At 40.2% G+C, this 15,404-nt stretch overlaps 1 protein-coding gene across 1 annotated transcript in view; it reads left to right on the plus strand.

Moving 5' to 3' along the window:
• Positions 1 to 7,310, plus strand: part of LOC108674582 — a 9,558-nt gene extending 2,248 nt beyond the window's left edge. The window contains 9 exon segments of the mRNA XM_018162546.2: positions 767 to 908; positions 1,076 to 1,298; positions 2,533 to 2,554; positions 3,371 to 3,424; positions 3,866 to 3,964; positions 4,346 to 4,538; positions 4,866 to 5,020; positions 6,489 to 6,599; positions 7,145 to 7,310. Of these exon segments, the coding sequence (XP_018018035.2) occupies positions 767 to 908; positions 1,076 to 1,298; positions 2,533 to 2,554; positions 3,371 to 3,424; positions 3,866 to 3,964; positions 4,346 to 4,538; positions 4,866 to 5,020; positions 6,489 to 6,599; positions 7,145 to 7,192 (1,047 nt within the window). The 3' untranslated portion in view covers positions 7,193 to 7,310.
• Positions 7,311 to 15,404: the final 8,094 nt, after the last annotated feature.

Consider the following 15,404-nt stretch of genomic DNA (forward strand, 5'->3'; position numbering starts at 1 on the left):
AACTTATCCACGCGACAACATTTCTTCTCGCTTCGAGTCACCGACATGTGGAACAGCCTCCCTGAAGATATTGTTGACGCTCCGAGTATAAACGCGTTTAAGAACAGACTAGACAAGGCCATGCAGGAGCATATGTTTAGTCTTAAATGCCTCGTATCCTACGGAACAACTGAAATCTAGAAGCGATTTTAAATCTACCGTCCGTTGAAAAGATTTGATCAAAAGGCCAGTCTAGCCAAGAAAAGTACAAGAATCGGCGACAGGCCTATTCTTCAATGCCGAAGATACTATCCTATACTACTATACTGTACTAAAGATGCCCATAAGCTACGACTTCCTTACGATGTATACTTTCGGTAAATTTGTGTTGTTTGGACCCATGGTTGAACTAGTATAAGGTTAACCCATCAGAAGCGCATTTTTTCGGATGTAGTTAGTTGTTCGCCTGTGACGTCACTGATCTCAGTGACGTCACGGGCATTAATCAATCACCGAGATGCGATCAAACCAGTCAACCAATCCGTCATGGGAATGACGGGTTTGTTTACGTTTCTCGATCTCAGTGACGGAACAAGAAAGCTGAACTGAAAGACGGAACTTCTCGTGGGTCAACCTTATATAGTTCAACCATGGTTTGGACCGACGCTCCATTGACTTGAGGATATTTTCAGCTAATTTAACCTCTTAGTGCTGAATTTACCTCCTTATAAGTTGACAGTACCTTACAGTATTTAGTGTACCCACCTACCCACCACCTACCCACCAGGTGTCGGTGGCCGAGGCTCGACGCTTCATGCGCGAGTGCCTGACGAGTGTAGGTGTGTGTGAGGACAAGGCTGGTCAACACGCTGACGTTCTGCTCGCCGCCGACACCAGGGGGCACTTCAGCCACGGCCTCAACAGGCTTGGTTCGTTCAGTGGTCGGCAAGCTTATTGTAGACATCCATTAAATCTGCTGTAAAATGCGTGTTTTCCCAATGTTACAAGCTACATTATTCACAAAAACTATTTCATATCCCTTCATCCATCAAAAATATTTTCAATTCATTCTCTGTTTGTTTATTGCACGCTGCAGAGATGTACGTGAATGATGTACGCACGAATATTTGCGCTGGCAACGCTGATCCCGTCATCGTGAAGGAGAGCGTCGCGACGGCGCTGGTGGACGGCAGGAATGGCCTGGGTCCCGTGGTGGGCAACTTCTGCATGGACCTCGCCATAGCCAAGGCTAGGCAGGCGGGCGTCGGCTGGGTGTGTGCTAGAGGTGAGCGTCGGCTGGGTGTGTGCTAGAGATGAGCGTCGGCTGGGTGTGTGCTAGAGATGAGCGTCGGCTGGGTGTGTGCTAGAGGTGAGCGTCGGCTGGGTGTGTGCTAGAGGTGAGACTTGTTAGAGTCGTGATGAGTCATCACTTGACTCACAGTAACAAGTGACGACTCACGCATAAGGCATCACATGATCAATTGATGGAACTTTATGTGTGTTCTTCGACGATAAGAGTACTTTTTCACCCGAAAGGGTGATGTCGACGATATATTCACTCAACGCAAATGTCCGGCCTTCATTTATTATTTTAACAATTCTTATTAGATAATTATTGTTTTCCAATCCATGAATGGAAATATGAGCGCACTGACCTAACCACTCGAGCACTCATTGCTCAAACTTCTCCCAATGTGAACGCGTTGTTCTTGGGGGAGACTTTTGCTGCTCTAACTTACATTAAAGTGCAATACATTATTCTTACATTTAACTGCCGTACATTATTCTTAATAGACTTCTGATCCTTCAATAGACTTCTGATCCTTCAATAGACTTCTGAAACCAGAACAATATGGTAAACAAGTTAGACTTGAAACCAGATGTAGATAACCCCTAATATTCCCATAGTTTTCTCCTAGCCTCTGAATTTTGCACACGTTTGTGACTAATTTTTGTATCCCATGTCTGTAAGCCTTTTAGTGAAGAACCATGTAATTTCTATTGCGCATTTTTCCAAGATTTGTGATGCTCTGCAGTAATAGTCGGCGCTTGGTAGACATGGTGTGCAGGGGTGGGTGTTAGCGCCAAAAGCCGTTGCGAAACTTTAGCGAAGAAAATGAGCCATATATTTTGTTATCAATTTATAATTGAGCTAAATAGTTTGCGTTCCTATCTAGCGCTAACTAATTTTTTATGCTTTCTAATGTGCATGAAGTCTGGCTTTGCACCACCAACAACCTGTGTACGCATGCGCGTTGATCGCTTTGGTGAGCGATTTGATCCACGGTTCATTCCTCTCAAACGCTTCCGATTGACGCTTTTTTAACCTTCTTGTCTTGTATCAGGGAACTGAATTAATTCTTATTCAATGAAAGCTGGTTTCATAAATTTATTTTTATTGTAAATATTACAATTACAACCGGCAGCTGCCGAATTTTTTTATTCTGCGGTAGCTAGTTGATCAGTGACCACGTTGCGCAAGGAGGGAGATGAAGTCGACATAACTCAGCCATATTTATTGGAGACGAATAATTCTGATAATTCTGAATGGAGCTCACGTGCCCTAGGCCTCTTAGTGGGCACGTGAAGGATGTTGACACCCGCTGCCTGATCTGCCTCCGCAAGATCAACGTACGTGGAAGGCAATATGGATAATTTTGCATATCAACATCGTTTTCGTAGGCTTGGGAATGAAGGTTTATCGCTTCAACGATTTTCGGAGAAAATCTTGTTCGGTCATCAACTTTGCCATCAGATACTTCAGTTATTGGCATATCCGCAAATTGTTTAAAACTCAATACATGCTACCAGAAACAGGTTTTTCTTCGGAACTCATTAGAAATTATGAAGCCAAAAATATCTCGTTTTTCTTTTTATTCCAGACGTAAGGATAATAGTATAAAAAATTAGGGAAATTTTTGGTTTGATTACGTGGAACTCGACTTCATTTAGTTTTTTTGGTTGAGACTTGATCGAAACCTAACACTCAGTGGTCAATAGTTAACTTATTAGTTAACTGGATTATGTGTGGTTTACTGCTCACAAACGTAGTGCAGCTGTCTAGTTATTCACAAGCCGCTTTTGGCCTTTCTCTCCGTGACTGAGTTAGAACTGCTGGTCAGATAAATAGTTTCCATTAACCCTCCATTTTCTTCATTAACCCTTCTTAACCCTCCATCATCAACCTTTCCAGCTATTATAAAGTAAATGATATATATAATTTTTATATAAATATATTTTAACGGATTTAAATATCCTGAATTATATCTATTTAACTTTGCTGGGTTAAATATTATTATTGAAAAAAAGTCGAGCTTTTGTACTAATTATCAATACTATTGAGTATTATTAATGAATAAATGATTTATGTCAATGATGATTTGATGCGCAGGGCATGAGCTTCACCAACACTTCACCGCTGGTCGCTCCAACTCGTGCCAAAGGGGTAACTAGAGATTTTTTCTCGAGTTCATTAACTTTTGAAAAAAAGTCTTATTGGAATACGTAAACCCATGGTTTTAAGAAAAATATAAAGTATCAAGACTAATGAATTGCATTTGCAATATATACTAGCATCTGTTAATCAGCCGCACGGTCTCATGAGTGTCAACGCGTTTATATCAACTATTCTGATGACCCTTGTTCTTACTTAAATTAAACTACCACTTTTTTATGGATAACATTTTTTCGGCTCCGATTGATCAATGTTGGTATCTTGAGCATCGCACTCTCGAATGTCGGCCAATATTGATGTCCCCTTCTACTCTTATCTTCCCCCCTTTTGTACATATAAAATATATTATCGTCCCCCTTTGTTTGTATAAAATTTACAATCTTCCCTCATTTGTCGACGCTGATGACGTAACTCGTTGGTTGAACCCCTCAGCCCGCCCTGGGGACAAACCCCATCTCTGTGGCCGCCCCTGCAGCGCCCGGTGACCCTTTCGTCCTGGACATGGCCACCTGTACCGTGGCCGTTGGCAAGGTCGGGACAACATTCCATACAATTTCAGTTTATTTAGACTTATTCATTTTATTCATTTGAAGTATTTTAGATGGTGAATACTCATCAAGTAACCCACGTCTTCTCAATATTCTCAGGCCACCTACATTCGCTTCACATGTCTATGCTCGCGTGGGTTTTTACTGGTGTCTTTTTAGCGCATTTTCTCATTTATGAAAGAAATGCACTATTGCGCTTGCCATGTCCGTCTGTCCGTCCGTCTGTCTGTCCGTCTGTCTGACCGTCCGTCTGTCCGTGACTTCAAGTTTTCGTCGACGAGAAAATTCGCTCTCTGTCACTCACTGCAGTGAGTACTGAGTTATATTTTTCCCTGGGATGCCTTGAGATTTATTTCTTCCCCAGCTGGAGGTGAGCAGGAGGAAGGGGGAGCAGATTCCCCTAGGATGGGCCCAGGACAAGGATGGCAAGGTCACCACGGACCCTGAACTGGGCATGGCTGGGGCCCTCATGCCTCTTGGCGGCCCTGAGGACAATTCTGGCTACAAGGGCTTCGGCCTGGCCATGATGGTCGAGCTTTTCTGTGGCATCCTCAGCGGTGAGTCGTGATCCACTGAACTCTCAGTGGACAGGTTGTATACCAGCTGCGCTTCAAGTTCTATTAGTTCACCGTATTCGATCAAATTGTTTATCTCTACATTATTCCGACCGTTGATAATTGTGTATCATTTTAATAGTGAGGAAATGTATCTCAGAAAGCCATCAAGTGTTTCTTACTATTATTGTTCAAGTGTTTCTGGCTATTATTGTTGTTCAAGTGGATCTGGCTATTATTTATCAATATCATATGCGAAATATTGATGGGTTATCTCCCAAAATTGAGTTCACGTGTCTCGCTACTGTACCGTCTGGCCATGCCCTGCAGGCGGCCAGTATGGCCCCAACGTCCGCCGCTGGATGGACACGACTCGTGAAGCAGACCTCGGCCAGTGCTTCGTGGCCATCAACCCTGAGTGCTTCGCCCCTGGCTTCGCAGACCGCATGTCAGACCTCATGACGCACTGCAGGAACATGGAGCCGGTGCGTTTTTTCTGCGATCGAGTTGCTCTCTTACCGGACGGTCGTGGTTTATAACAAAATTAATTAATTAAAATAAAGCCAATAAATTTACATATACACAAACACATACGTACAAGACATATGTAATGTGCAAATACATATGTGCATATGTAACAGACATGTAATGTACACACACATATGTTCATATGTACTAGCACATATGTAATGTACAAAGACATATGTACATATGTACTAGTACATATGTAATGTACAAACACGTATGTACATATGTACTAGCACATATGTAATGTACAAACACATATGTACATATGTACTAGCACATATGTAATGTAAACACACATATGTACATATGTATACTAGCACACATGTAATGTACACACACGAAAGCGAAGAGGTTAAGGCCATTGTAGCACAGTGATAGCGGCACGGGAATGAGAGGAGCTAGTTGCGGTCTTACGATAATTCTTAGCTAAAGCGAGCTAAATTTTTCATATCTATCATGAACTTCTCACTTGAATTCCGCGCATATTAACGAGGCAGTTTTGATAAATTTTGTAAATTTAATGAAGCTAAATTTTAATAACGTCAATGAAGAAAGCGTACACCAGGATTTAATGTACTATATTTATTCTCTAACTTGATCGGGCGAGATAATGCTCTATGTAATTGAATTATATTTTACAGGTTTAGCCCATGATCACTGCTCATGACTCTTTCATATTGTATGTCAGCTTTTTTTCGTGGCTCTTTTAAGTCGGATCCGAGTCAATATTAGTGTACTCATCTCTTTTGTACTGTGTATCACTCGAGATAATTTATACTTAGCTTTTTAATACGATCAGTATTAGTGGACTCATGTGTACACATCTCTTTTGTACTGGATTACACTCCAGATAATTACCACGTTTTTCTTAGCTCGCTTTCGTGTCTGTGATGATCAAATCTTGCAATCTATAGTTCACCAACTTTCCCATTAGCTAGCGCTCTGAAACTTTTAGGGAAGCTCAGCTCCCGATAACAATACAATAATCAATAATTTGTAGCACGTTTCCAGGCGTATAAACTCTAAAGGAACTCACAAGCAGGGGTTGGAACCTTTAATGCACGTCATCCTCGAGAGGATATAATGCGCCCCACGTTTTTCGTTTTAGATGTTGTAAAATATTTTAACTGAAATACAAAAGACCAAGAGAATGAAAGCAAAAAGAGATCAGCAGCTGCCGAAAAATTATTTTCTACTTTTGAGTCCACATGAAAAACGTGGTCTTTAAAAATTTTTTTTATACATTTTATTTGTACTTAGCTTATTAATACGATCAGTATTAGTGTACTCATATGTTCTGTACTGGATTTCATTCCAGATAATTTGTACTTAGTTTTTTAACACTATCAGTGTTGGTGATCGTGTATTGGATTACCCTCCAGATAATTTTATACTCAGTTTTTTAACACGAGTTTACATGGACAGTCTGTTGCCTCCCGCCCGGTGCTGGTGGCAGGAGACCCTGAGCGTCAGCACGAGCACAAGGTGAAGGCTGAGGCCGGCATCTCCTACCACATCAACCAGATCACCGACTCGGTGCGTCTAGGCTCCCTCCTATATCTCAATAAGGAGGAGTGAATCGAGGAGTGTAACAATAACACTCATTACTGTTATTATTATTATTATTATTACTGACTCTATGACCATTTGTCTTTATATATATGACCATTTGCCATATATAGTGACATTTGTCTTTATATATGACAACATTATATATATTTGTGTATGACAACAACATATGACAACTTTATATATGACAAATATGACTTACCATTTGTCCGTGTGCTTTCCACTATATAATAAACTGATCACGACAACTAAAGGTGTTGTCAGTTATCTTAAATGACTCTGCACGTCGGGCAATGTATTCCAGCAATGAAATCATCTCGTAATATTTGATACTATATTTTGCCTGTACTGCCTCAGTGCTGGAAAACTTAGATAATTATATTCTAATGTCATTCTGATGATGCGCGAGTAGACATAATTTTCCGGCATTCTACTTACCAACAGAAAATTTTATTGATTATTTATTTTTAATTATAACGATTTATTTTTTTCGTGTTGCTTGACTTGTGCAGTGGCGTCTGGCACAAGTGCTGAACGTACGGCCGATGGCCGGCGTCTGAACACCCGTCTTCTGATCACGACCCATCTCAAGACCTCTTCTTTCATCCTCACTCTATTATCTTTTTTTATCCTCACTCTATTCTCTTCTTTTATCCTCCCTCTATTCTCTTCTTTTATCCTCACTCTCTTCTCTTCTTTTATCCTCACTCTCTTCTCTTCTTCTCCACGCAGCTGAAGCGCTCGTTGAAGAGCCTCTCGAAATCGCAACACATTCCAATTTAAGGCTTGTTAGTTATTGGTTACTGTTTTTTTTGTCATAATTTTGTTTGTTGTCCCTTGTTTTGTAAGTTTGAATAAAGTGCGCTGAACTCTCACACAACAAATGTAAATAATGACGAAGGTTCCTGTATCGTAATGCATTAGCCTTGTATAATCACCTCATGTGCTAGCATACGGTGTGGAAACTAACGCGGAAATGGACAATAATCACCTCCACCCAAGGTGATTAATGACGATGATGTGCCAAGAATAAATTTTGGTAAACCATGACGACTTGAAGGTGTTTAAGGTTCCCTTTGCAGTGCAGTAATTAAATAGTAATAAGGTGATCATGTGACGGAAAAAGTGAGTGCTTCATAATTTCCATCGTAAAATGTTTTTTTTTTCGAAACATGAAACCCATGATTACTGCAGGAAAAATTGAAATTTATTTTGGTATTGGGGTTGATAAAATGCCCATGATCTGCTTACTCAATATTCGTATATTGAATTTTGAGATATCCATGAAATTATTTGATGATGAGATAGTGATACAATGTTTGGGATTTTAATTAATTCAATATTTTCTGAATCTGTAATGGAACCCAGCAATGTTAATCCATTGAGGCTTGAAATATTAATTGCCTATATAAAAAAGTATGCCAATATATTTGAATGCGAGGTTTGAGGGGGTTCAAGTTATTCTTAAATGATGTTAGTTCACAAATATTCCTACATTAAGTGCTTGGCTAAATGTTTTTCGTGAACTTTCTAAATTAAAAACTGTGGAAATTTATTCACAACTTTTGTTGAAGAGTCTGAGTCTGTTTTATCCTTGCACATCATTTTCCTTATGTTGGAAACTTGCTGCCAAACAAACAAACTTGTTGAGATGAAGGGATTTTTTGGTAAAAGATTTGTTCTCAAACCGCTACGAGTTGCGTTCCCTCGTTAGTAAACTCCATGCAGCTCCCTGGAGCGCCTTTGCTCGAACATGTCCAAGTGGTATATAAGTCGTGGTATGAGTTAACCTGGTATAAATTTATTCTTTGTTACATTAAGAGTTATGTAAGTAGTACAGTTTTGACGTTAGTTAATTTGATGGTTATGCGTCTTTTGTTTGTTGTTTTACAATGTTTGAAGATGGAATTAAAAATGAAAATTTTCATATGATGAAAAGGTTTTTATTGAAAAATTCTAGAAGAAAAATATCCTGCAGAAATTGACGCAATTAACATTCTTCAACTTTGTTATTTTGTATGGAGTCGACTCAGCGCTCGGGGTGCATAGATATTTTTCAGCATATAATTACGGTTTTCGATTCACACAGCAACGAATCTTTTTAGGTGAAATGAAATTGAAATATGAGGTAATCTTGCATAACATGAGATGGCCTGACAAAAAGTAGGTCATAATAAAAACTGGAAAGGGAAATAAATTCAGTTTCACGTCCTAACTCTCGTCCGGTCTAAGTCTAAATGGTGGGATAAGAGACAAGCAAAAAAAAATATTCATTCAAATAAATAAAAATACGACATGAATTCAATTCTATACGTTCAAGAATTATCTATACGTTCGATACAGTTGTAAGGTTCAATTACAGTTAAAGTTATCGTTATAGGTATGATTACAGTAATAAATATCATGTTTTTGTTATAAGCAATCGTGAAGGGTTTTTGCGGATGAAAGGTTCTTGTAGGATTTCTAGGAAAGCAGCACGCACTCCTCGATCATGAGCCGAGAACTACGACAACTGATATGGCTCACCTCAGCGATCAAGGGCGCATGCCAGTCCCAGGGCAGGTCCCACGTCAGATGACAGGACGACAAACGTCGGATGACAGGGCGACAGACGTCGGATCATCGGATGACAGGACGACAGACGTCGGATGACAGGACGACTGACGTCGGATGACAGGATTGAGTCCCTTTTCCATTATGAGACTCTGCACGACTGACGCCTAAAAACTGGCTTTTTCAGCCAAGACTGAGGCAGTCAGGGCTTCGGACCATCGAGACTGGCGCAACGGGGAGTCAAGCGCTGTTCAATCTTTGACTAGACTATGAGCAGCATCGCCAGCATGCGTGCGAAAGTGTCGCTGAGACTTCTGTCTCAGTAGGTCGTTTGTAGCTGTCGCTCCAATATACGCACTGAAATGCCGCGAGTGGCAGCGCAGTGGCCCAGATGGAACTCAGTCTCGACTCTCGATCCCAGCACACGCGCGTTCAATGGAAACGCTTATAAGCCCGTTTTGAGGCCCAGCCGTGTGGCTTATTGGTCTCAGGCCAATCTCAATCCTTCAGAATCAGTCTCGTAGTGGAAAAGGGCCTATACAGACGTCTTGCAAAGTGCTGCCAAGTCCAATGCTCGAATGCGAACGGTTAAACTTGAATAGAAATATTTATGAAATATATGAACAAATGTGAAGAGGTTGATGCTTGGCTGTAAATGAAAGGAGACCATGTCAATAGTTACGATCTGAAGCATCAAATTGCATCGTGCTGCTCCCATAAAATATCTATTTGATTATGCAAATTATTTCACTAAAGTTTAAATTCCGAGGTTAAAAATAGTCAAATATATTCACTTAAACTAAGGCTTCTAATTCTTAGGAAGCGAGCGGAACTGTGACCTGTTAGGTCGACTTCAGCAACACAAGTGAAGCAAATTTCGCAACTGAAGCCGAAAGCGGCAAGGTGTGACTGGCAGAAGGCGGCAAGGTGTGACTGGCAGAAGTCGGCTACGCTGCTGTATGTGGTGGTCACGTCATGTGAACAAGGGTTGCATCGTTTTAGACAGGTCACGCTACGGCTTTACGTATATATAGCTCTTGGTCAATGCAAGTTTAAAAATCGGGCTGAGAAATGCCGATCGTTTCTCCGTATATCCGTATAACTCGCAAACGAAGGCAAAATAGAAAAAATTGTCGCGAGCTAATAAACATCACCATTGGAAGATTAGGTATTCACATACGAAGTTTCGATCAAATCTGTTCAGTGTTTTAGGATAAATTCAATGCTCTCTGTGAATTTAAGCACGAATTACTGTTTAAAGCACGAATGAGGTAGAAGTGAAAAAAAAAAATCTCGCAAACGAAGGCAAAATCTAAAAAAAAAAATTGTCATGAGCTAAACATTACCGTTGGAAAGTTAGGTTTCTACTATTTCTACTATTCTACTAGTGTGTACTATTCTAAATGCAAATCTGTACAGTAGTTTTGAAGAAATGTCATGCTCACTGCAAATTTCAGCACGTATCGTCATGTAACTCACGAATTAAGGTGAAATTCTAAAAATGTTCACGAGCTAAACATCACCGTTAGGTCCTAATGAATACGTGTACCAAGTTTTATCGAGCTACGTTCATTACTTTGAGAGGTATTCCATGCTCACTTAATTTGGGGAGACCGGCGACAAGTCCGGCCGTAAATTTGTCCGGGACGTCAGTTCATACCACTTAGTTTTTTGCAACAAGATGCTGTCTGTATAAAACATAGAAAACGCAGTAGGAACCTTTTCTTCAAGAAAGCCAGAACGATATCAAGAACAACAACTGAGCAGGGTGGCCCAGTGGTTACAGTTCAGAGTACCAAGATTGGCGCAAAGAGGCGTGGGTTCGATCGCAGGGCAGAGATTAACGAAACTTCGCTAAGTACACGTAACTTTTCTTACTTACGTTCGAAAAGTTACGTATTGCCTAAGTCAGTCAAAATTTGGCATTAACAAAACTGTCTTACGCTAGACTCAACTGAAAAGGTGTTATCGAAACCATCCAACTAACTGACCAATCAGAGGCTTCGAATTTGTCATTCCTAGCTCCTGTCGACTCAGTACGCAGTGCGCGTGGATGAAAGGAGGTTGTATTGTGTCAGCGTCATCTGCGTTGACTGACTAGGGAGCATATTGTGAGTTGGAGTTCAACTATCAGCGGAGAAAGAAAGGAATTTGTGTACGTAGCTAGAAAAATGGTTGGCTTGTCAAACTCCAATTAGTTTTGAATCAAAAAGTCATGAAGATATTATTTTAGTAAATGATCATAAAACTCTTAGATACGAATATCAAGATTTGCTTGCAAATTATAGCACAAAAGGAAAAGAAATTAGCTGGCATAACTTAATTGAATTTTTTCTCAAAAAGCACTGTTTGACACGATCACATATTATGCCTATGTTGGATTATTGACAAAATTCTATCACAATTCACCGTGTTGCAAGTAAGTCAATAGTTTTATATTGCTTCGGCACACTCAAAACGTCTACGTAGCTCCACTTACGACACCTCCGAGCAGGCGTAGAGCTACGTACGGCTTTTTGTACGTAGCTTCCCGTGCAAATGTTTTGATAATACCACCGCTAGAGTTACTTCTTCATATCAGCACTTACGCCACACGTAAGTCGCTACGTGTACTTAGCGATGTATTGATAATCCGGCCCCAGCAGCTCTGTGCGCCAGTTTCTGGTCAGAGTCGGCAAGGAGGCCGGGCGGTTAAGCACAGCAGAATTTGAATCAGTGAGTGGTGAGTTCGAGACCGCAAGAAGCTGTGGATGTTCTGCGGTGTTAAGGGGACCGGCTACCCTCCGGAAAAACTTCTACAGTTATTACCCGATCATCATGAAACTTCACATACATACGTAAAATGTAAAAAAATAACATTTTGTTCCTATGAATTTTTCGAAAAAATTGATAGAAAACGTGAAATTCATAGAAAACGGCTAAAAAGGGGGTACTTTAGAAAATCTATCTCCCCCTACAAATATCATCCTACAACATCGAGACAAGTATCATTCGATTCGTAAGGACCATACCTATCGATTTGATGATCATTTTTCTCATTTTCCCCTTAGTTTTTTTTATGCGCGTTTTATCCCATTTTTCTCATTTTCCCCCCAAAAGATGATTCTGGTACCGTTCGACGCGTCAAAAAGTAAGCTTTAAGATGAGTATAAGCACCGGATAATGCCATTATTAGCCGCTTTACGTCAGACGTTCCTTTTTAGTGTGTCCAGCCTTCGAATTAATCCCATAAACTTTACTGAAGGGCCCTAAAAACAGACCCCCTTTGGGGAGCTGTCACGAAATCATTTTTCGACGTAGAGGGATGATTCTGGTACCGTTCAATGCGTCAGAAAGTAAGCTTTAAGATGAGCACAAAAAACCAGAAAACGCCAGAATTGAAAATTTTAGGGTAGCCGGTCCCCTTAGGAACCGGCGACAGGCCTATGGCCTAATAAACGCTGAAACCGCTATTATAACAACTTCTGGAACGACTTACCATAGCTGACCCGGCGGAGGTTGAAACCGCACTAATATTACCAGGCGGAATTTTGTGCTAGTACAAATATTTTGCCATATAATAGTTTCACCATAAAAAATAGTTTTACCTTTCGAATTAGTTCCATGATAATAAGCAAAGAGAAACTCGTCAATAGTATTATTTAAAATCGGGCTATAAAATCTCACTAAGTCCATGAGGATATTCGAATTTCTAAAAGTTGATTCATCAAGTTGTAGCAAATTTAGAATGTCAGAGTTCTAAGGTTACAGTTTTTCCCCATCAAAGGCATTGCATGGATGCAGAGATTTCTGCATCGATGCAGAAATCTCCTTTAGCGGTATTAATGTACGAAAGTACTTTAAATACAAATCCTTACAGCCGGAATTTATTTTCCTGCATCCGAGTTTCAGTGTGATATGTCATCACGTTTACCTGCGTTTTGCACGGTGTGATGAAACAGTCAGATTAATATTGGATGATTAGATAAGTTGACAGATACTCGGACAGTCGGACGTCGGACCCAAGTCCCAAAGGCTCTGAGGGTTTCAGTCCGAGTTGTAGCGTGTCCCTTCTTCGTTTGATGAACTAAGGACGGTTTGCATAAGTTACGCACTTAGAGAAAAAAAAATGAAGATGTTGGGAAAAGCGAAAAGGGCAGCAAGATCCAGGATTGGAATTTTCCTACTTGTTTCTAAAATCTTGCATCTCCAACATGGCAAATTTTTAATACATTTGTAACCTTGCAGCCAGTTTGTGCACTTTTCTTAACTATTAGGTGGGACTGGGAGGTACTAATTCATCTGGCTGGAATCTAGTCTGGAAAAGTCCTATTTTTGTCTGAAATATCGCAGCTCTAATATCATATAATTTCAGTAGGTATGAAATCTCGTGGCTCGAATGTCATAAATTTTTGTTTGATTAAAAAATCGCGGTTTGCACTTCGCAAACATGTCCATAGTGGCAAAGCAGAGAGTTTTTTAGACTCTCCCTCAAGTTCATTTGTGAGTCCTATAAGTAGACCAGTAAAGTATCCTGGATACCAGCAGTATCATACATAAGAAATTGATTTAAATCTTGGGTAAATGAGGAAATTAAAAATGAACTAATTCTAAAAAATCTATGGTTTGCCACTATGAACATGTCATTTCATAAAATTTTCAACTTCCGCAATCCGCATTGCTCTACCATTTCCGCCAAAAATATCTTGCAGAAAAAACATAAACATCGTAATGTAAACAAATAAACAAAACGTTTGTTGAAGATCGCGCATAGTTGCGGTCATGTCAGAGCGGTCAGACTGTATATTAACACGTGCTGAACTTACAGTAGAGAGTAGAGATACTTTGAATGTGCAAAAATTATAACTATCATATGAAAATTGTTACGTAGGTTATCATAGCACGAATCACAATAGAGTATCAAGATTGCAGCTCTGCCACCAGCCTTCATTGAATTATCCCGCCTTTTTTCTAAAATTCAATAATCTCTCTTCCAGCAAAGTTTGCGAAATTCATTAGTTGCATAAAATACTCTCTGCTGTGGTGTTCGAGTTCCGGTTGACATGAAAACTTGCGGTTCCAAAAATGGCGGGAAAGCTCTAATTGCGCCGCTCTGAAGGCATTTCATATAAATAATAATATAATCCACGCCTACGCTGGAGGAAGTTCAAACTTCAGAGGTGGAACTAAATGCAGTAAATTTGCAGTAAGTCAGAAAATACCAGATTTAGGCATATACCGTATACCAGATCTAAAATATTCATACCAGACACCTTTTGAAAATACCAGATTTGTGAAATCTGGTATAGAAATATATACCATCTGGCAATGCTGGTTCAGCGTTACTTGAAATCATCTACAGACAATGTTGCCATTCCATTCAGATGAAAACTGTGTCTAAATCAGAACTGTGTCGGACGGCTCCGCGGCCTGCGCCGAGTGCTGCGCGGCGCGGAATCGATGACCATGATTTGCACAAACGTCTACGCGAAAAAATATAATTAGATTGATTTACGTGAGAAATTTCCCCGTTTATATACATCTTCCTGAGTGTGGTGGATGCCCAATATCCATCAGTAACCAGACGTCAAGGATGCCAAAATTGATGGTGAGTAGCAGGCGGTTGCCAGTAGGCATCAGCTAATAAAATAACAAGGAAACTTGACAGTTAAAGAGTCGGCTTTGCAAAACAAAAATCGTTTCATGACCCAGTAAGTTTCAGCCCCTCTAGGCTCTAGTGACTAGTGAGTTACGGCTGTTACGCACCTAGTGCGGCTGATCTACTCAACTCAGATTTAAACGAATTTCTTATGTATAATAATACTGGTATCCATGATACTTTGCTGATCTACTTATAGGACTCAAAAATTAACTTGAGAGAGAGTCTAAAAAACTCTCTGCTTTGCCACTATGGACTCCAACTTCCAGAAAATAGAAACGGTGGGAAAGCTCTAGTCATGGCCTCAAGTCCTTAACTGAGTTAAAGGGAGATGTTTTCCACGCTTGCATATTAGCCATGGTGCAGAGGGTGGATGCAGCGTCGCCAATATATGAATTTCTAAGCCCTAAGTGTCGCCGGCCGACGCCGGGTAATTTTAAAATGTGTCGCTGGGTAATTTTTAATGAAAAGCCATTTACGCTGAGTAATGAAAAACTATTTACAAGCCACGAACTTATTTACAAGGTTGCATGCAGGTGTTACCCCAAATAACTCATTTTACCCTAAAAACAGTCCGATTG

Source organism: Hyalella azteca, unplaced genomic scaffold (genome assembly GCF_000764305.2).
Source record: "Hyalella azteca isolate HAZT.00-mixed unplaced genomic scaffold, Hazt_2.0.2 contig2461, whole genome shotgun sequence".
Taxonomy (NCBI): domain Eukaryota; kingdom Metazoa; phylum Arthropoda; class Malacostraca; order Amphipoda; family Hyalellidae; genus Hyalella; species Hyalella azteca.